The sequence below is a fragment of the Fusarium oxysporum genome, chromosome I (genome assembly GCF_013085055.1).
Source record: "Fusarium oxysporum Fo47 chromosome I, complete sequence".
Classification (NCBI taxonomy): Eukaryota; Fungi; Ascomycota; class Sordariomycetes; order Hypocreales; family Nectriaceae; genus Fusarium; species Fusarium oxysporum.
In genome coordinates this window covers 5,506,361-5,526,215 of record NC_072840.1, presented here as the reverse complement: position 1 = coordinate 5,526,215, position 19,855 = coordinate 5,506,361, and the positions used below count along the sequence as shown (strand labels likewise).

The window sequence follows — 19,855 nt, the reverse complement described above, 5'->3', positions numbered from 1 at the left end:
CTCACGATGCTATCCCTAAAAGAACACTAAAGATATGCAGGTGCAAGTTCGGATCAAGGTCTGGGGAAAACTCAAATATCTCCGCTTTCTTGTAAGCAGAGTAGAAAAGATGGTGTAGTCGTGCAGCATTCCGAGGTTCGGACGTCGTCCGTTGATTTAGCAATATATTGAATAGACATGTGTTTCTCTTTGACAACTAGTTCCTTGTGAGAGATGGCCTTGAAGTTGACGAACGTGTGTCGAGCCTACTAATGGTCAGAAATGCTCTACCCCGCGAACAACCCAAAAAGCAATTGAGATCAAAGTGTCAAGGACAATGCTCAAGAAATGTCATTGAATTCGTGATTAAACGCAGACCATCTCGCTAGAAAGATCAAAACCATATGTACATGTCCTAAACCTATCCCTCACTTCAGTCCCTCTGAAAGCTCAATTCATAACCAGACCCCAAAGCCAAATGCTGTTTGTTGCTCATACATACCCTAATGCCCAGATAACCTTGCGCCGTCAACTATCTTATAACCCTGCGCCATTGTCCATGTCATGCGTGCCTGTGAGGCAGATTGAGTCTTCATGCAATCCCAAAGACAGTCCAGCCCAGCCAAATGTATTGCGTATACCGAATGCGTCCTGTTGCCCTCAAAATTAAACCGTGGGGTATATCCAACCCGTCTCAGTTTCATATCATACACTGCATGTAGCTTGCTTTCACATCACCACGCCCACAGGTGTACCCTCGTTTAGACAGCGTTTCTTTGAAACGATTGCTGGCTCTTCCTCGGTCTCTTCCTCGTAGCTACTGCTGACGACCTCGGTGAGGACATCGCGCTTGCGCTTCTCGCCAGTTGGTTTCTCGGGATCTTTCTCCCATGTCTCGATCTCATCTGGGTTGAAGGTTCCGACAATCTCTTGACCTAGAGCTTTGCCTAGTCTCTCTCTGAGTCCCAAAATCGGCCAGATAGGAACTCTTGTGTATTCGATCCTGAGACCAGAAACAATAGCATCGTCATCGTCAGCTGGAGCCTTGAAGGGATCGTGGAACTTCTCCAAGAACTCCTTTGTGATGTGGCCAGTGTAAACAATAAACTCGGATGTATCAATGTCGTGCGTGAGAATCTTCAACTTGATGTCGTGAAAGTTAGGGCTTGGAGGAATGCCCTGTCCTGGTGAAATGCGCGAGTCGCGTCTGCCACTGATAGGTGGGGTAGGGTAGAAGTGCTTCTGCGCCATCCCTAGAAAGACGCCCACAAAATGAGCATCGTGATCGGAATTTGAAGGTACGAGGATGCGAGCGCGCAGTTGCTGGAGGCGAAACACGGGTTCGTTCCATGTCCTTCCAGGTCCAGAAGCGACGCGAAAAAGGTTGTTTCGGACTGAAGCCAATTGAGTCTTGCCAATGTAACAGATCATGGGTAAATTGGCGGGGCTGTAGTTTGGCGAGGACTGTGTTGAGATGTTGAAGGATTCAGCGGGTCGCGTCGAAACTGATTTGAATGAAGAGTATGAAGACTTTGCATCCTCAGAAGGGTAGTTCCACATAAGCTGCGCGCGTACAGCGTCACGGTAAACGCGACCGCCAAAATATAGATGGAGTTCGGGCAGGTACTGGGGCTTGTTGAAAGGTGTAGGCCACAGCGTGTTGAGAACCGACTTGACAGCGTTGGAGGATAGGATAGGATGCAATGGATCGGGCAGGAGAATCTGCGTGAGCGCGTTGCTAAGGCTGATGATGGTATTCGATGGGCTCAGATGTCCTCGCGATGGTGGCGTGCCTGGGGCCGCTGAAGGCTGAGGTGTATCGCAAGGCGGCAGTTCCTCCCATCTCGCACCGAGCAGCTGAGCGTGTAAATCTGTCCAACAAATGGGTCGCACAAAGAGCGATGTGCCGGCGTGTTGCTGAAAGATGTCGTAGAGCGAGTTCTTTGCGGGCCGGTAGATGCGCTGCGGGCGCCTTTTTCGCGGGGCGACAATGGGCGCTTGTGAAGTGCAGGGCGTTGTGTCCAGTGATACACCGTTACCGTTACCGTTGCGCGACGGCGAAGTCGAAGAGGTAGAAGATTGTGAAGTCGCCATATCCACCAAACTGCGCAGCTGTCCGATGAAGCTGCCGTTTCCAAACAAAGAACTGTCGCGAAGGAGGATCGATTAGCGCTGGGTGTAAATGGATTGTTGGGGAGGATATCGTTGATGTCAGAGGGAAAAAAACAGAAGAATAGCGCAAACTTACTCAAATGCAAGCATCCGATGATTGAATAGTCGATCTGTATTTGCCTCCCTTTGGATAACTCTTTCAGCGTTTGTTGGTTGCCTGAAGCCGGATGTTTCTCTCCAGTCTTTGTTGTAAGGCCTTGGTTCTGCGACGCGCCCTTAATGATTCCCTGTTTATCTCCAGTCTTTTGCAGTGACAAGCTCTCCGCTAGCGTCTGGCACGAGCGTCGCCCTTGTCAAAAAGGATTGACGGAAAAAGTAAAAAAAGGGGAATTTTAGCGTCCAATAGGAAATGAGTAACAAGAAGAACAAGGCAACTTTGTAAAAAGTAGACTCTTCTTTTTTTGTAAGAGGGACAGTGAAAATGAAAAAGAAGGTGAAGGAGGGGGGAGAAGGAGGAAATATCGGTGACACTGAATGAATCACACTTAGGGCGTGAAACCAAGGCAAGGCTTCTTTCACTCTTAGGTATGAGTTGTTAGTGGATACGACCTGCATCTGCGCCAGGAAGAATCTGCACGCGGGACGAGGGAAAAAGCGCGTCGCCACCGTGATTCGTCGCGGAGCTAATCGGCGCGAATGAGTAGCGAGTTCACGTGAGGAGCCATCCTGGCTCTAGGCAGCCATAATGAGAGGCGGTACCTTGGTGCTGCGCCACATCATCGTTGTGGCCTGATTGATGATCCACCGATTAAGGCATCAACTTTGCACTGCTCCCAGCCTTGCCCCACACCAATCGAGTGAGCTTCGTGAGCTTGGTGTAGCCCCGCCGGTGACGAAGCGCAACTCAGCATCAGCCCGTAACTTGCGCCGATTTGTCCATTTCCCTCCCAAGCAGCTTTGATATACTGGAATTGGTCTGTTAATTGCTGTTCAAGATGCCGGTATGTCCAAACCAAACACCCATACTTCACAAATAACTATACAAACACACTCCACCATCTCCTATTGCATCACCGCATCTCACGATATCAACCAAACTAACAACACTTTCCAGGCATACAACTCCGTTTTCAACAATGATCCCAACATCCCCCGCATAATCGGCAACTTCCCTCTCCTCCCTCTCCGTACCAAGACCAGAGGCCCTGCCTACACCCTCCCCAACCCCTCGCCGCCTCTGCCGGCCAACGAGTCTCCCGACCCCGACAGCGAGAGCTACGATATCCTCGACGAGGTCCTCGCCCTCTTCCGCGCCAACACATTCTTCCGAAACTTTGAGATCCAAGGCCCTGCCGACCGTCTGCTCGTGTATGGAATCTGGTTTGTCAGCGATTGTCTGACAAAGATCCGACCTCAGGCTTCTCTGCGTGATGCCCAGAAGGATGTTTTAAACTTGGCTCTTGACCTTAACTTTGCTATCCCCGGAGACCCTGCATGGCCCCTTAACCAGGTGTGTTTGCCAAACTCAAACAGCACGACAAATTGGCCGGTTTGCTAATGTTTGATTGTAGATGTACGAGCCCCCTAGGGACCGACAAGAAGCGGAGCAGCTTAAGCAATATATGTCGCAGGTTCGACAGGAGCTTGCTTCTCGATTACTTGCTAGGGTATATGATGAGGACGAGACTAAGCCTAGCAAGTGGTGGTTGAGCTTTACCAAGAGAAAGTTTATGGGCAAGTCTCTGTAGAGTATTAGCAAGATGGGTCGAGGAAACACATTTTAGAAGACTATCACCGAATCGAGGAGCTGGCGTCATACAAAATACATTTTCAGTACTTACTTGACCTATCGCTGTGTGTTTCTCAATTCTTGGAGTGTCAGAACACTTGAAGTCGTTCCATCAAGCGGCAAAATACAACACTTAAAAAGGCTGCGAAACTTACCATAAAAATCCATCATAAGTTACCTAACTTGCCAAAAATTACCATAAATGGAACCACGTGTTTTATGGCTTGAGATTGAGGGCCTTTGCTATTTGGCACTGCTCCTTTGTCATCCCATTGACAATCAGGGGCATCACGTTTGTATGGGTCTGTTTGCCAACATCCGTGCTATTGTCCGGTTTCCAAGATAACGCATGTGATTGTTTAGGCAGCGTATTTACCTCTAGCCTTGCTTGAACAATCAATTGTTGATTTACCTCATACTGGGTAAACAGAAAGAATCAAAGGCCTCCCTCTTGACTATAAATTCTCCCACATCCCCCGATGATGAGACAGAGTTTCCTGCTACAACATAATCTCAGACCTTACATATATACTCATTCACTTTGAGACTCACACCTGAGATCCTGACCTAGCTAGAGGAACTCAGAGACGACAGGGAAGCGCTCCTTTCTCTTTCAAATTGCTCATGGAAAACAAGACATTTATTTGGTCTCGCCATAGTAAAGTCTTCATATACAAGGAAGCCTCTCCAAGCATTCAGGGAAGGTACAACGTGATGCCAACCAAAATACAGCAATGTTTTGCCTTATTATCGTATTAGAGCAACTCACCCACATCAGGGCAACATCGCCAACGTCCGTTCAAGTCGGGACTAGAGCGTACAACAACGCCCATCATGTGGGCTGTCCGCCAGACAGAATAGTCGTGCCCCTGGAGATAATCAATCTCAGTGCTTAGCAGGAAACACCACAAGAATGCAAAGTCACTACGGTAGTTGACTACTACCACCTCGGGCGTATATGGCCAGCCACATACTCACCGTGGCGAGCGCTGCCTCTAGATCATTGAATCATGGGGCGACACAAAGAACGCCAAAGGGCCTGACGTAACTAACGTGGCCAGTCTCTGACAACCCTTCTCGATCGTGCTCTTCCATGAAAAGACAACTCCCAAATGACTTGCTATCACTGTATGACGCAGAGATACTGACCAATGAGCAAGGCCGCGAATTGTGCGCCCTGTGATGCTCGAACTGCTCCCCTGTTCTCCTTGTCGCTTGTGATGATATCTTCTTAGAAACCACGATGTCATCCTTTACAAGGAACCTTAAATATTCACCTACCGATTTTGGTCATCTTATTCTTACTTTATAACTATATATACTATCTCTGCAACGTCTCGATATCACTGTCCTTCCACACGGTAAGTCGATCGTTGCACGAAGCCCTATAGCCACTAACCACAGCACAGAATCTTTAACTCTCATGCTCAAGGTCACAACACTCCGGCCGCATACTTCAACGAGGTCAAATCTTGTAGTCAAAACATAATTGTCTTTCGATATCACACGGCCGAGACTAAGCAGAGGTCATGAAGGTCGACCCGGGTTCACGAGTCTAGTGGACAGCGACCCGGACCGATTGCTCGTGCATTCATGCACTGACAGCCGAACTGTAATGCTTTACAGCAGATATCCCTAGACTCCACAAATGTCTGGGATACAGATATGATGTCCCCTACCGTGGGAGGTATCGACCGAGCCCACATGTGGCCTAACAGCCACTGCAAGGCATATGTTGACGAGAAGTTCCACGCCCTGAAGAAGAGCAAAAGATGGGAGAAGAGAAAAAAAAAAAAAACAGTTTATCAAAGTCGATCCAGATTCATGAGCCTGGTGGACAGCGACTCGAACTGGTTACGTTTGGATTCATGAACTACAGCATCCACCACTGTTCCCCAGACACGTCTCACCAAACTTGGCCGGAATATGCTAGAACTATTTGCAGGTTTGGACCGCCAGAAGCACTCTCTCCTCAGGTCTTTGCAGCCTTCAGTCATAGGTGAACTGTGAAAAGGATATGAACGGCAGCACGTGCATGTTACTGCCCTGAACAAAAGGGTCAGTGAACAAGATCATTTCATACAAGGGCTCTTCTTTCATGAGAAAGTTCAGAACAGAAGAAAACAATTCAAATTCTGTATATATTACGAAGGATATTCAACAACATGCAGAGAAGTTTACGATATCTACGCACGCATATCATTGTACGATTGAAGATGTCCTGGAACAGGGCCTTCCTACCTCTGACGATGATGACGATGCCATTGTGTCTTTACAAAATCAATGAACGAACCTGGAACTATTTATCATACTTCTGTCACCCTTGTTCTCCCTGCCCCCATCATCATGAAAGCTCCTGAAAGTCTGCAACCATTTACGCCTTGGTAAAATACAAAAGAGCATCCAGGTTATCTTAGTAGATGACATTTTAAACTCCTCTGAAATCAGAATAGATATATCTGACCCAGTCAAGGACTTCTTCTATGACGAATGGCTGCAATAACGCACAGCAGTCACCATCCAGCCCGAACCTCTGTACCTTGATCTGTTCTATCACAGTCTTCGACTCCGATATCTGCGTACATTATTCATCATCTCGAACACAGTCAACGCCTGAGATGACCTGAGAGTGACTTTTCCGATAGCGAATCTGACCTTTGTTATTCTCACGAGGCATTCGTTTGGTGGCTGGATTCATTGCATATTTGCATTTCAAGTGTTACTATAATAGGAAAAGTCCATTTCACGTCCCTCATGGCATTGCAATGGTCACACATTACACGAAGAACGTATGATGTGTTGTGTCGAGAATGATGCCATCGAACCAGAGGAAAGAAGCCTTGGTCTACCAAGGTGAGCACCCAGGACAGGAAGAGGATCAAGTCACATCATCAAAGAAACGTCTCCCACTACGTTCCGAACAGCCCAAAATTGGCTTCAGCCAGCAAAATCTCATATAAAACCAGTTAATAACATCCCTGGTCTCAGACCGGATGTCTCTCACCAACTGCATCAACAAGATGCAGTTGCCAAGACTTTGTTGTCTATGAAGTCTCTATTCAAATGAATGATCCTCGGGGGCTCTCCTGATGTGGCCTCGGCAAGACTCTATAAGCGTTTTCTATTATGACATTGAAGTATCGCATGGGGCAAGTTCCATGTGTCATCGTTGCCCCTTTATCTTGTTGTCGATAGTGGGTATCTGAAATCAAGAAGTTCTTTCAGATCTCTACGGTCTTTCATCCAGGAGTAATGACTTTGATAATGCTTCCTAACCTAAGGCTGAATCCCGGACAATGCCTCCGGATAGAACTTTACATGTATCGTTGGGACTCGGGCTTGAAATCAGACTGATGGAAGGAAAGGTTGGGATATAAACAAGACGAGTTCACTTACGTTTTGTGCTGGAACTGGTTAGAAGAGAGGAGAGGAGAGGATAGGAGAAGAATAACAAACAGGAGTTGGAACAATTTATATACATGAAACTGAGAGTGCTTTAACGGCTAATGCTTCACTATTAAATCGATTCGCTGCCTACTCTCCGGTGTCATTGTCCTAGTGATTCTCAGGATTGATGTTGTAGAGCTTGGGAAGCAAGACCGAGTGATGCTTTTGTTACCCTGAAGCCCCTTTCCACTTACTTCTCCTTCGCTTTTTGATAGGCATTTCTACTTCATTCTTGCACTAGTTTCAAGATTATGCAACAGTTTCCATTGTGTTCGACAGTCTCATCATTGCAATGTTCATCTCCATTTGCTATCTTCTCATTTACAACTGACGATTCTCGACACCGCTTCCTCGCGGTCCATCGAGATATCAAAACTCCTTAATGACATGTACCTTCCTCGATGGCCTAAACGAAAGAACAGGAAGCCACCTGATAAATTGGGTTTCTCTGTAAGTCATTCTGTTCATCAACGTATCTGTTTATCTAATTACTCGAGTAGGCTGCAAAAACTGCCACTGAGAACCACGAGCAAGGCCGACGTGAACGGTCAGATACGCCCACCACGACATTAGAATGCATAGCAATACCCTCTATTACAACGCATTCTGCCGCAGCACGCAATTACAATGATGCGCACCCTAACGCAGGAATCTCTGCGAAGCATATGAGAATGCGCCCCCTGGAGCAGTAGTCTCTGGGATGACGCCTGAAGGCTTAACGACATTGCCGGAACCATCCAGTTCTTATGTATCCGGGTTCGGACTCCACAATAATGTTGAGGAGATGTACGAGAAGCATAGAAGTTATTGTTTGGAGAAAGATGAAGAAGGCTATACAAGTAAAACAAAGCTCGGCATGCTCAAAGTCGCTGTACCAGAGAACGGACATGCCATTCCGTTCCAAATCATATCCGCCAAGCACACCAATTTCCAGCAACAGCAACTCCTACAAGGAGTGCAGTTCATTTTCGATTCACCTGAGTCATTGGGCCGATTTACTGATATTATAAATTCGACCCTTTTTAGACCGCGCTTTGCCCCCATCACGCCAACAGTTCAAATCAAGCTGAACATTTTCAACACCAAGTGTCTTCCTCAAGCACCAGAGCTGATGACTTGGCAGGAAGTTGGCGTTGGCGAGAACCCCCCTGCTTCTTGGGCGTTGGCCTATAAGCATTATGATGATCGGTTGAAAGCTGTAAAGAAGTTCTGCGAGCTCCCACTGGTAGCCCTGGTCACTCTGCGCTTTCTCTACCCCTATCGGAATTTCGACAATCTTGAATCTCTTTCGAAAATACTCCGGATAACCTCGAATCTGGGATTATTGGGTATTGAATTTGAAAAGGATAACTAGGAGCAGGTTCCTAAGGCGGAATTCCATATGGCCATGGCCAAACGTGCCATCACCCGTCCAAAAATGGACAAAAGAAATGAGAAGATAAAGCAGGACCTCGATATCAATCTTATTTCCCTTCATATGGGACGTGCTATTTGACATTGCAGTTGGATGAGGATGAGAGTGAGTGGGAGGATACCCATAAAGATGATCCAGTGGCGCCCAAATGGAGGGAACTAAAGGCACACATATCAGAGCTCCTGGTGTACATGGCAGTATGAGATTGGGTTGGGCGACGGCATCGCATTGTCATTCAACAAGATTGTTTCTTTATTGATATGAACAAGAGGTTCATCGTGTAACAACTTCAACAAATATTGTGATTCATCTATACAAGTTTACCACTGGCATATATATTGCCTTGTTGGCTCCGAAGGAATAACCAGTAAATAGATGCCAGTAAAGGCTTAGAAGGTCAACCAAAAGAAGCCCAAAATGCTTGACTCATATCAAATGGGTTTGTGAACTGGACGAGATGGCGGTATCAACTTGCACATGCTCCAGTTAGATGATTACTTATACGTACGCTATCAAGACATCCCTGATCCAAAACCTCTCTTCAACTCAGGTTTCTAGCTTTCTCCTCTTGAACCTTCCTCTCGCCTCGATTTTACCTTCAACAGGCACCGCCCTCCACGCTGTCAATAAGAATCCATCTGCACCTCCACGACCCATCATGAAAGGATGTGTCCTTCCGGGAAGAACCTGCCATCGTCGTGCCCTGCTAGTCTGGATAGTCACTCCGAGCAGAAGCGTAGGGTTGATGGGGAACTCTTCGCTGCCCTCCCAGCGCTCAAGCTCTTCAGCTGTTTTGCTTTCAACCTCTGCTGGAGGCGATGATACCCATGCGGCTCGACGCGCCACACTGAAGCAATCGGCTAGTTGCGTCAGGGGCTCGATGGTGGGAGAGTAAATCGCGATGGGGGCGCCACCGGCTAGTAAAGGAACTGTACTGCGAACAATAGAGATGGGATCCATGGTGCTTGCAACTGCGAGACCTGAAAACCCTCCAGCGCGTGTTGTGTCGACCACATGCCGAATACGGGCCCACCTTCTTCTCTTGCGGTGATAATTCCCTCTACGATTCGTCTTCCATGTCGCAATTTCCTCTGGTGTTGCTTCGGGTGGCTTGTTGTTGTATGCCTCGTCTTCCTCGGGGGAAAGCAGCTGCAGCCATGAAATATCCATGAGGTTGGTGTCGAGGGGGTGGTAGGGTGGAGAGGGGTTGGCGTTTGCGGCGTCGTAGTTGAAGTATCGTAGAAGGGCGAGGTTGGGCTGGGTCTGGCCGTGGATCAGGGTAAGGGTGTTCTTGTTGACGTAGGGGACATTGAAGTCGCTTCGCTTAGAAGATCGCTTCTTCTCCTGCTTTTGTTCGGGGTCTGCTGCTTCTGTTGTCTGGGGCTGGTCTTGATCCATTTCGTCTGTAGGGGCAGTGTTGGTTTCTGTGACTTCTGGTGCAGCGGGATCTTCCGTGTTCTCCTCCTCAGGCTTGGGATGCAGAATGTCCATCCTCTCAGCCAAAGATGCCACCAGCAAGCCACCCGTATCATCCACCACCAACCACCTCCCGCCCTGTGAAGCACCAGCATCCTCGGTAGGAACACCGCCATAGTGAACATCAGCCCAGCAACCGACCAGCGCCATCATCTCCTGCCTCATCTCCAGAATCTTTGAAGCATCGCGATCCTCCAGCAACCATTGCGCTAGCATCGGCACGTCAAGGGGTAACACCGTAAACCGTCGAATATACTTTTTCGTCTTGAGGAGCTTATACTTGGCCAGAGAATACGCCGTCTTTTGGTCAATAGCCGTATGCGACAGCAGTAGCTTGGCGATGAGCTCCTTGCCTGCCGATGCGCCCTTGCGCTTGAGCTCCTCAATCTCTTCCGGCTTGAGTGTCTGTCGGGCCGAGTCGTCGATGATCTCGCGATTCGATCGGATGAGAACCTTTCCGCTCTCGTCGACGAGGGTGAGCTCCTCTCCATCTGCAGCTGCAACAACATCGTCTCCCTCGGCTGGTTCTGTCGCTTCGGCGCTGGTGTCGGCCAAGTCGTCGGCATTGAGCTCTTTAGCGGATACGACGCGGAGACGCGCAAATGTCTCGCCTTCGCGCTTGTCTTGGACCTCGTATGTGAAGTGGTACGGACGGTTGATGATCAGATTTGTTGGGAATGAGCCATACTTGCCCAGCGAGATTGTCCTGTCGCAAATTAGTCGTGCAGAGGGTGGGGAAAAGATATTTGGCTTACGTATTTGGTACGACCTGTAATACACGATATGTCTCATTGGGAAGCCGTAGGGCTACCCATGAATTGGGCTGTACCGTCTCCTTGTCCATTGCGTTTGTTGGAGCGAGTGTGATTTGCGATTCTTGAAAAGAAGAAAAAACTAAGGTAAGCCAGCCTCACCTCGGTGAGCCCCGCCACGGCCCCCACACTCCGATCTTCACCGAGATCTCGGCAGCAAGGGGAGGCAAGAAAACTTACTATGGTAGGACCTCTTGTCTAAGTAATAAAAAGATTTAAGTAAGTTTAGTATATCTTAGGAAGCCTTTAGACCAGTTTATGAGGCTTATTCTCACGAGAAACTTATAGAATGGAAATTCACGTTAAATGACAATTATTTTGAAAATTAACACTGAATTGAAGGTACTGAGTAGCATGAAACTGCCTAAGCAGCTGCATCTGCTGCAATCGCCAAAAATCACAAGTCACTCACCTGTCTATTAGTTTCTCCTACAAAAGACCTACTCCGTAGTACTAACGGGTTTCGCTAGTCCACAGAAAACCGATAACGACTTGCAAGACTCAAACCAACCTCTCATATTCGGAGTAAGTCAGCATCGCAAAATGCACAAAGTCTATCCTTCCATGTGCTCAAAACCTCTCGTGGCTTCATACTCAAAGTCAAAATTTGACGTCAATGTCCACTCATGCAATTCGGTCTTCATGAGCGCCCCGGTCGTTCGTGGCAGATCCAGAGTGTCCACCAAAAGGAGAGGCGATAAAGTCGCAGATAGCGTACCAAGCATAGAGGACCAAGCTCATGCTTCCGAAAAGAATGAGAGGTACAAGAGTGTAGGTCGCAAGATCTATGAAATCAGTTGGCATATGTTTCAGATAAGGGGGCATGAGGGAATACTTACAGACAAAGCCGTCGGAGCGCTTGACGATGTTGTACAACTCGTTTCGCATGATGTTCTCAGCGCCCTGCTCCCACTTCCAGGGGCCGACCATTCGGAACTTGGTGTTGAAGTTGGATCCCATGGCCCAGGTGTAGAACACCTTCCAACCCTTCTTCATGACCGAAAGGGCCTTGGGTGCAGAACCGATATCAAGAGCGAGCTGGTAAGCATAACTCTCATGGTCAACAGCTCGCTTGGTTTCATAGAAACTGTAGTTACCTCGTGGGTGAAGACGATAGTCGAGGTCGTAGGACTCGAGGGCATTGAAGTCACGGACCGCAGGCACCTCCTTAGGGTACTGGTGCTGGAGCAGGTGAAGAACCCACAGCTGAGCCTGTAGCTCGGCGAGAGGTGGGATTGCCCCAATAGAAGGGCGGACAAATCCAATGTAGCCAAGAGTCACATCTCCTTCTTTGTAGATCTCTCGAATGTTGGTCTGAGAGACAGTTGGGTACTCGTTGTCCAGGAAAGGGAAATCTCGAGTGTAGCCAGTCGCAAAGACCAAGACATCTGGCTTGAGCTGCTCCTTTGGGAGGATCGAATCACTCGGAAGCTTGTTGTCGAACTGCATGCAGCCATCTCGATCGATGCTCATGGGCCAGGTCATCACGTCGATCTTCTTGCCCTTAGTATCTTCAATCTTGACATTTATGAAGAAAGATCGGATACGGTTGCCCCATGACTGGGATCGCTTGCCGACGCTCATGTATGGCAGAGCCTTGTCGGACTTGCAGAGGAGAACTATTCATATGTTAGCTATTATATCTCTTAATCATGGAAAAGGGGGATACTTACTTGAATCCATGTACTTGCGAGTTGGGCTCATCTGGCCAACCCACTGATCAGGACCCTCTTCAGTGCCTGAGATGAATTTATGCATGTTCTTGATCCAGCTGTCATAGTAATTCCAGAGAAGCTGGCTCTTCTGGAGCTTTGGATGCACATAGGCTGTGTCGAACAAGCTGGCGACAGAGGTGTCGACAGGCTTATTGGCAGTGGATGTGGGACGTCCCAAGGCTTGGGGAATAGGGATGATCTGTGAATTATTAGCTTATACTTACAAGATTGTTGTGATAACATACCCTAGGTGCACAAAAGAATCCATCGCGATGGCAGATAGTCACAGTCTTTGCGCCAGAAGTGACAGCGAGATACGCAAGATCCATACCGGTCTCACCAGCACCCATGATGTACACATTAGTGTTTTCACCAAACTGATCTCGAGACTTCAGACGGGATGAGTGAAGGATCGTGGGAACTCGTTCGATACCCTCGATGTAGGGCATGACTGGGTTGACGTTGATTCCACTGCAGACAGCAACGGCATCACACTCCCAATCAAAGGCACCACGCTTGTTGAGCAGAGAGATGACATGACCAATGTTGTTAGGTCCACGACGAACTTTGTCAGCCTTTGTGTTACGCTCGATCATAGGCCAGAGGGAGAAGTTGGTGGCGTAGTCCTTGAGATACTGGACGTAGACTTCAGGAGTAACGAAGTCGGGGGCATTGTCTGGAAGACGAAAGTCGGAGAAAGCAGTCAGATACTTTGAAGAGACGAGCTATGATATGATTAGCATACGTTTTCATTAAAGTAAAGGGGTGATGACTTGCCTCAGCGTCTTCGTAGACGCGATAGGAGAAAGTGCCTCCGATTTGGGACTCAACTTCAAAAAGTCGGACCTCGATAGGAGGAATGGGGAAGTACTCGTGGGCATGAGCAAGGAATCTAAGGGTAGCTAGTCCAGCTGGACCACCGCCGATGACAGCTACCTTCATGTTGACTTGTCTTGGTAGGTCGTGATCATACAAAAGAGTTGCAAGATGGTTATGGTTGATAGACAGTGAGATGGTGATGATCAACAATGAGATGTTGTTATGACTGATGACGGAGGATAAAGAGATAGATGAAACGATGTTTCAAAGAAATAAGATGATATTAAGACTATGGATGAGTAAATATATTACAAACAATGTTCCTGGTGAATCAGGCTGGACGCTGCCACTGCCAGTGTCAAATGGAGAGTGCTAAGTAAACAGCGATATGTTCGCTCTCGGACGGAACTGAGCAGTATATAAGTTAAATACACTGATGCATTTCGATATTGTTCATTATTGAAGGATATGCGATTGAATTGATAGATATTCTAGATATTACAGGCATATGGAAGAGTGCCGAGGCGAAAAGTGAGGGCATCGCGAGTTTCGTGTAGTAGTAGATTTTATGGCTTGAAAAGCCTCACGGTTGGATAGTTTAAGATAGACATTTCATGGCACATAACTTTCAACTGTTTCTTTGAATGTTCACTTCTGAAACCTTGTATATAAAACATTTCTCTTGTTCATATATCCGATGCCTGAACATGCCATTTCTGCTCATTCAATGAAATCATGGGTGCTCATCTCCAGATAACGTTACACACTACCGTTTCGAACATTCGTACACGTATTGATCGCACCTCTTCCTCCATACCTCACCCAGCTATTGAATACGTTTGTTGATCTAGAGCTCAGACCATTACTTGTGAATGCTACCAATTCCGTCCAGAATGAGGCCTCCTATGAAACTAACCATAAACATCAACAAGACTTTTCCCCCTAGTGTTGTTCTTTGCAACTATTGTCCTATTGTTTACTATGGAATCACAAGATTGAGGAAGACCCCATGGGGAAAACAATGGATCGTCGATTCGCCATCAAACTCAATGACAATAAGCCTCGGCACTCGTTTAAGCTTAAAGCTTATCGCAAACCTGCAGGACGCTTAAATTTCGTATTCCATCGTCTGATCTCGTTTAATGTAAATGCAGCTGTCGTTTCTACACCAAGAAATCGTTAGGTTATCTCCGTTCCTGCCTATTTCCTTTGTTTCGACCTATCGAAGATTTCCCAACAAAGTTACTCCTCAATTTGGGCCTCAGGAACCAACGCAAAAAGTCCTTCGATGTCATCGACAACTTCTTTCTTCAGCATCGTCAAACAACTATTGGACTTCTTTTTCGCAAGACGAGATGCATCCTGCAGCCAGCTTTGGAGACGGACCGACCTCGTCATTTGACTACGACCTATCATCATCAATCACGCAAACCTGCTCAGCATAGCCCCTGGATCACTTCATGTTACATTTTCACATGCAATCTTCCATCAAGTTGCGAATTCTAGGAGGCATGGAACTTGCACATCTACACGAAGAGACGGGGACTGGGAATGGGACTGGGACTGGGATAGAGAGCCTAGGGAACCGACTTACTATTCCTGAGCAATGCGGAGGCCATACGATGTGGAACCCGTCGAATGGCGCGATGGATATTCACCTACATCTTGGCTATGTGCCACAACGCCTCATTCTCCTCCTTGGAACTGAACTCCTAGGTGAATCTGCTGGAATATGGTCCCAATGTCGAGTCGAAGCGGAAAGCTCAGCAAAGGGACTGTTCTGGTATCTCAATTACTATCATGGTGTTCATTCACGGACATGGACATTTCATAGAGTTCAGCTTAGCAGTTGAATTTGAAGCAACTCATGAAAACAATTAGAGGCAATTCATGGTCTTGCTTCATTTAATCAACTTGGATAAACATCAGATCGGTTTGTTGTTGAAGCCCCTCTCCTCACCCTCACTTTCATTGGCAACGTTGCTAGGGCATCATCGATCCACAAAGCCCCTTTCGACACAATATCTCCTCATTCTGAAGTTTGACATACTTCTCACCGAAGCCTCGAAACTCTGAATACCGCCATGAAGGCGGCGTCATCATGCTTCCAACCTCCTCCTTCCACATGTGAGATTCAGCAAGTGAGATGAGACGCCACATGAATCTAAGTACAAAAGAGATGGAGGATCTCCAGTGATCAGTCTCATCAAACCGATCAAGTTCTCACCTCATTCGTTACCCTCTCATTTCTGCACTCTGTTCGAGTAAGAGATGAGAACGTCCCTCTTTTACGCCCTCAACGGGGCCCTCGGGGTTGTAGCCCACGAGTCGCTTGCCCATTTCAAGATTGAATCCGGTAAAGAAGAGCATCGCTCTCTTGAAGGATGTTCAAAGGATGGCAAGCACAAGTGGGTTCCCGACCCTGCGACATTTGTCTTCCCTGAGAACGACTACAAGCCTGGCAACTCCTGGGATCTCTGTGTCGGCACATCTCATTGCGCCCCCCACGAGGCCTTGACTCAGGTTTCTTTCGATTTCAAGGACAACGGCATCGTCTTCAACTTCAAGCATATCGACCACTACAAGTACGAAGATGTAGCCGTCTACATCGAGCGTGGTCAGCCACCCACAGAGGACTCTTTCAAGTACAACAAGAAGAGCGACCACTGCAAGGCCAAGAACGACTACAAGGAGGCCAAGTGCTTGGTCCCCTTCTTCTCCCTCTCGGATGGCGGCTCTTACGGCGACCTCTGTCCCCTCGAGGACAATGGAGGCTGGAGACTTTACATCAAGGTCAAGGCTACCATTTCCCACGGGCACAAGAAGTACGAGCTCTACAGCCGCTCTCCTGATATTAACGAGAAGTATTTCGTTCTCAGCTACACTTGCGCTGAGTGCAAGGAGTAAGTCAACCCCTTAATAAGCATGTCCCACTTCACCTAACATTACTCAGGTATAAGCACAAGAAGATCGAGTTGATTGAGGAGAAGGAAGAAGAGGAAGAGGCCGAAGCCGAAGAATCTGAAGAAGAAAAGAAGTACAAGAAGAACAAGGAAGAAGCAGAGGAAGAGGCCGAGGAAGAGAAGAAGAAGTACAAGAAGAAGAAGGAGGAGGAGGAGGAGGAGAAGGAGGAGGAGGAAGCTGAAGCTCAGGAAGAGGAAGAGAAGAAGTATAAGAAGAAGGAGGAAGAGGAGGAAGCCAAGGCTGAGGAAGAGGAAGAGGAAGAGAAGAAGAAATACAAGAAGAAGGAGGAAGAGGAGGAGGCTGAAGCCGAGGAGGAAGAAGAGAAGTACCACCCCGCTTCATCCAATCGATTTGTCAGTACTAATGCCGCTACAGGCACAAGGAACACCACCATGAGCATTACCACAAGCATCACCATAACCATGGTCACAACCATGCTCATCGTCATGGACACAGACACGGTCACCTCCACGGTCACCTCCACAAGGAGCATCATCATCATGATCACCGCCATAAGAAGCATCATCATGACCCTCATCACAAGGACCATCATCATGATCCCCATCACAAGCATCATGCCCGTTCATATGATCATCATGATCATCATGACCACCATAAGAACCACGACCCTGGACATTACCATCATGAACACCACGATGGCCACAAGCACCACGATCATCACGATCCCGGACATCATCACGGTCACCACGGTCATCATGGTCATCACGATGCTTACGATCACTACAAGCTCCATCACTACTATGATCCTAGCAGCCACCGTGACTTCAATGCTTTCTTGGACGATTACTTCAAGCACTTCGGCTATCACTACCACCGCGATGATCCCGGTCATCACCATGGTCTCCACTATGATCCTCACAAGCACCACCATGGCGAACATCACGATGGAAAGTACCACCACTATGAGCACCATGATGGAAATCATCACCACAATGAGCATCACGGCCATCATCACGCTGAGCACCACAACCATCACCACGGTCACGACGAGGGTCACAAGCACCACCACGGCGAGCACCATGATGGGTACCACCACCACCATGCTCGTGGCTTGCTTGAGGATGACGGAGAGAAGCACCATGGTCACGGACATAAGCACCATCACGGGCATCATCATGGCCATAACCACAGCCACGCTCATGACCATATCCACAAGCACCGCCACAAGCACTTCGACGACCATTACCACTATAAGCAGCATCACATTTACTACGACTACAAGGATGATGGTCACCACGACGGACACCACCATGGTTATGATCATCATGATCATCACAAGCACCATTATGGTCATCATCATGGTCACCACGACCCTCACCACTATGGTCACCACTATGGTCATCACGATGGCCACCACGGTCACCACCACCATGATCCTCATAAGCATCACTACAGCCATGAGTACGACTATGGCCACCACAAGCGATCAATTGAGCACAAGGATCCAGTTTCTGTCTACTACAAGGAAAAGTCCGATCACTCTCGCACTCACATTAATACCTCCAAGAAGGAAAAGGCATCTCAGAGTGAGCTTGAGGCCGAGAAGCACAAGAAGCTTTTGGAAGAGGTCAACAAGAAGCAGGAGCACAAGTACAAGCACAAGGATGATCCTGAGCACCAGTATCACTCCGAAGAGGACAAGTACAAACATGAGAAACAGCACGGGCACAAGTACAAGTATGGACCTAAGTACGAGCATGAGCATGAGCACGAGCATGATAAGAGGTCTGCTTCCGTGCATGGTGGTTACAAGAAGTCCGAGGAAGAGGTCAAAGAGATCCTGAAGGGACATTTCCAAGAGGCTCTTAACAATTTCCACCGTCTTCACTTCGGAAAGAAGGCGCATAAGCACTACGAGCACGAGAAGCCTGAGGAGAAACACCACTCTGGTCACCACGAGCACAAGGATCATGAACCTAAGAAGCACTACTCTATCCACGAGCATAAGGAACATGATCCAAAGGAAGAGCACAAGGAGCACCACTCAAATGAAGATGAGCATGAGCATGAGCCCAAGAAATATCATCACGATCAGCATGAGGAACATGAGGATAAGCCTGAAGAGAAGCATCACTACGACCATCATGAGCATAAGGAGCATGAACATGAGCCTACCGAGTACGAAAAGTCCTCCCACTACTCCGCCAAGAAGGCGATCTTGGAGGATGAGAAGGAAAAGGCCAAGCACGAGGCTTTGGAGAAGCTTTGGGATGCCCGCGTCACTCATGAGCGCAAGTTCAGAGAGAAGCTTTTTGTCATTGATGCCGGACACTGGGGTGGTAAGGGCGCCCACAAGCGCTCTCTTGAGTCCAAGTCTAACAAAGCTACCGAGGCTACTGAGTTAGAAGCCAACAGTGCCAAGGTAGAGGAGTACATTGAGGAGGCTGAGGACAACATCTCCAACGCTATCGAGGAGGTCATCCGAAAGGCTGTTAAGAAGGCCGGTTCAGACCCTACCTCTGGAACTATCCTCAAGTACGTCAGGAAGGTTGAGAAAGCCATCAAGAGTATCATCGCAGAGAACATCAAGAAGACCATCACCTACATCGTCACGATTGAAGGTGTTGCAGAGCCTGAGGAGGAAGTCGTTATTGAGTGCCTTGCTCGTGCTATCAGCGAAATCATCAAGGCTGCCGACAAGATCTTCGCCAAGACCCTTGAGGCTCTGGGTGATAATCCTTCAGATGAGGAGGTCGAACACGCCATCGAGAAGGTTCTGAAGCTTCTCGAGAAGATCATCGACAAGGAAGTCCGCAAGGCCCTCATCGCCATCTTCGAGTTGGAGGAGGAGACCGCTGAGACTACTGAGTCCACCGAGCATGAGAAGTTGGATAATCGAAGCAAGGATGGTAAGCACGATAAGCGCTCTGATCCTTATGACGACACCACGGTCGAGAAGGCTGTTGAAAAGACCGTTGAGGAATGGGCTGCTAAGTACGTCGAAGCAGATGAGAAGGAGCATAAGCCCCTGAAGCGCTCCGTGCGATTCGCCCGACTCTACAACTGATGCGCTCCCAAACGAGGGCAAGGCCATCCAGGCGTAAGATTGAAGACATCAATCTGAAGGCCAGTGTCACTGGACACAAGAGAACCACTTGACCTGGGTACATAATAAGAATTCAGTACTTAGTGCTGTGTCTAGTGGCAGGTTGAGGAGGGATTAGGTACATTGTTTCATCATTAAGATAGCCATTCCTTTAATAAAAGTAACCTGTCTCTTTCTCTTATATGAGCTGCATAGTCAAGATGTGATGATGATGCTTTAAACAGTCTCTCAAGGAGCAAGAAAACCTCTAGCCTTGAGACA

The 19,855-nt window shown here is 48.0% G+C and overlaps 5 protein-coding genes across 5 annotated transcripts; 3 read left to right on the top strand and 2 right to left on the bottom strand.

The window, feature by feature from the left end:
* Window positions 1–319: 319 nt before the first annotated feature.
* FOBCDRAFT_213346 (uncharacterized protein) lies at window positions 320–2,692 on the bottom strand. The gene is made up of 2 exons (XM_031194643.3): window positions 2,228–2,692; window positions 320–2,125 (listed from the first exon to the last, which is right to left on the bottom strand). The coding sequence occupies exons 1-2, from the start codon at window positions 2,239–2,241 to the stop codon at window positions 709–711; spliced, it is 1,431 nt and encodes a 476-aa protein (XP_031029381.3). The 5' UTR covers window positions 2,242–2,692; the 3' UTR covers window positions 320–708.
* A 287-nt stretch (window positions 2,693–2,979) lies between these two features.
* Window positions 2,980–4,045, top strand: FOBCDRAFT_213344 (actin-related protein 2/3 complex subunit 3). Its single transcript, XM_031194642.3, has 3 exons — window positions 2,980–3,092; window positions 3,206–3,601; window positions 3,663–4,045. The coding sequence occupies exons 1-3, from the start codon at window positions 3,087–3,089 to the stop codon at window positions 3,837–3,839; spliced, it is 579 nt and encodes a 192-aa protein (XP_031029380.1). The 5' UTR covers window positions 2,980–3,086; the 3' UTR covers window positions 3,840–4,045.
* Window positions 4,046–7,714: 3,669 nt separating this feature from the next.
* Window positions 7,715–8,681, top strand: FOBCDRAFT_195721 (uncharacterized protein; the record flags this gene model as incomplete). The annotated part of the gene is made up of 3 exons (XM_054702973.1): window positions 7,715–7,777; window positions 7,828–7,874; window positions 7,976–8,681. The coding sequence occupies 3 exons, from the start codon at window positions 7,715–7,717 to the stop codon at window positions 8,679–8,681; spliced, it is 816 nt and encodes a 271-aa protein (XP_054558948.1).
* Window positions 8,682–9,287: 606 nt separating this feature from the next.
* FOBCDRAFT_235968 (Gcd10p family-domain-containing protein) lies at window positions 9,288–13,686 on the bottom strand (the record flags this gene model as incomplete). The annotated part of the gene is made up of 7 exons (XM_059610037.1): window positions 9,288–10,904; window positions 11,132–11,208; window positions 11,713–11,814; window positions 11,869–12,648; window positions 12,703–12,943; window positions 12,990–13,469; window positions 13,522–13,686. The coding sequence occupies 7 exons, from the start codon at window positions 13,684–13,686 to the stop codon at window positions 9,288–9,290; spliced, it is 3,462 nt and encodes a 1,153-aa protein (XP_059466627.1).
* A 1,352-nt stretch (window positions 13,687–15,038) lies between these two features.
* FOBCDRAFT_314738 (uncharacterized protein) lies at window positions 15,039–19,555 on the top strand (the record flags this gene model as incomplete). Its single annotated transcript, XM_059611966.1, has 4 exons — window positions 15,039–15,279; window positions 15,833–16,466; window positions 16,517–17,949; window positions 17,997–19,555. 4 exons carry the CDS (start codon window positions 15,039–15,041, stop codon window positions 19,553–19,555), a joined length of 3,867 nt encoding a protein of 1,288 aa, XP_059466626.1.
* Between the last annotated feature and the right edge of the window lie 300 nt (window positions 19,556–19,855).

Bases quoted from the DNA above. Each gene is read 5' to 3' on its own strand.
- FOBCDRAFT_213344 (XM_031194642.3), top strand. The intron at 3,602-3,662 runs GTGTGTTTGCCA...GTTTGATTGTAG, and splicing joins CTGCATGGCCCCTTAACCAG to ATGTACGAGCCCCCTAGGGA.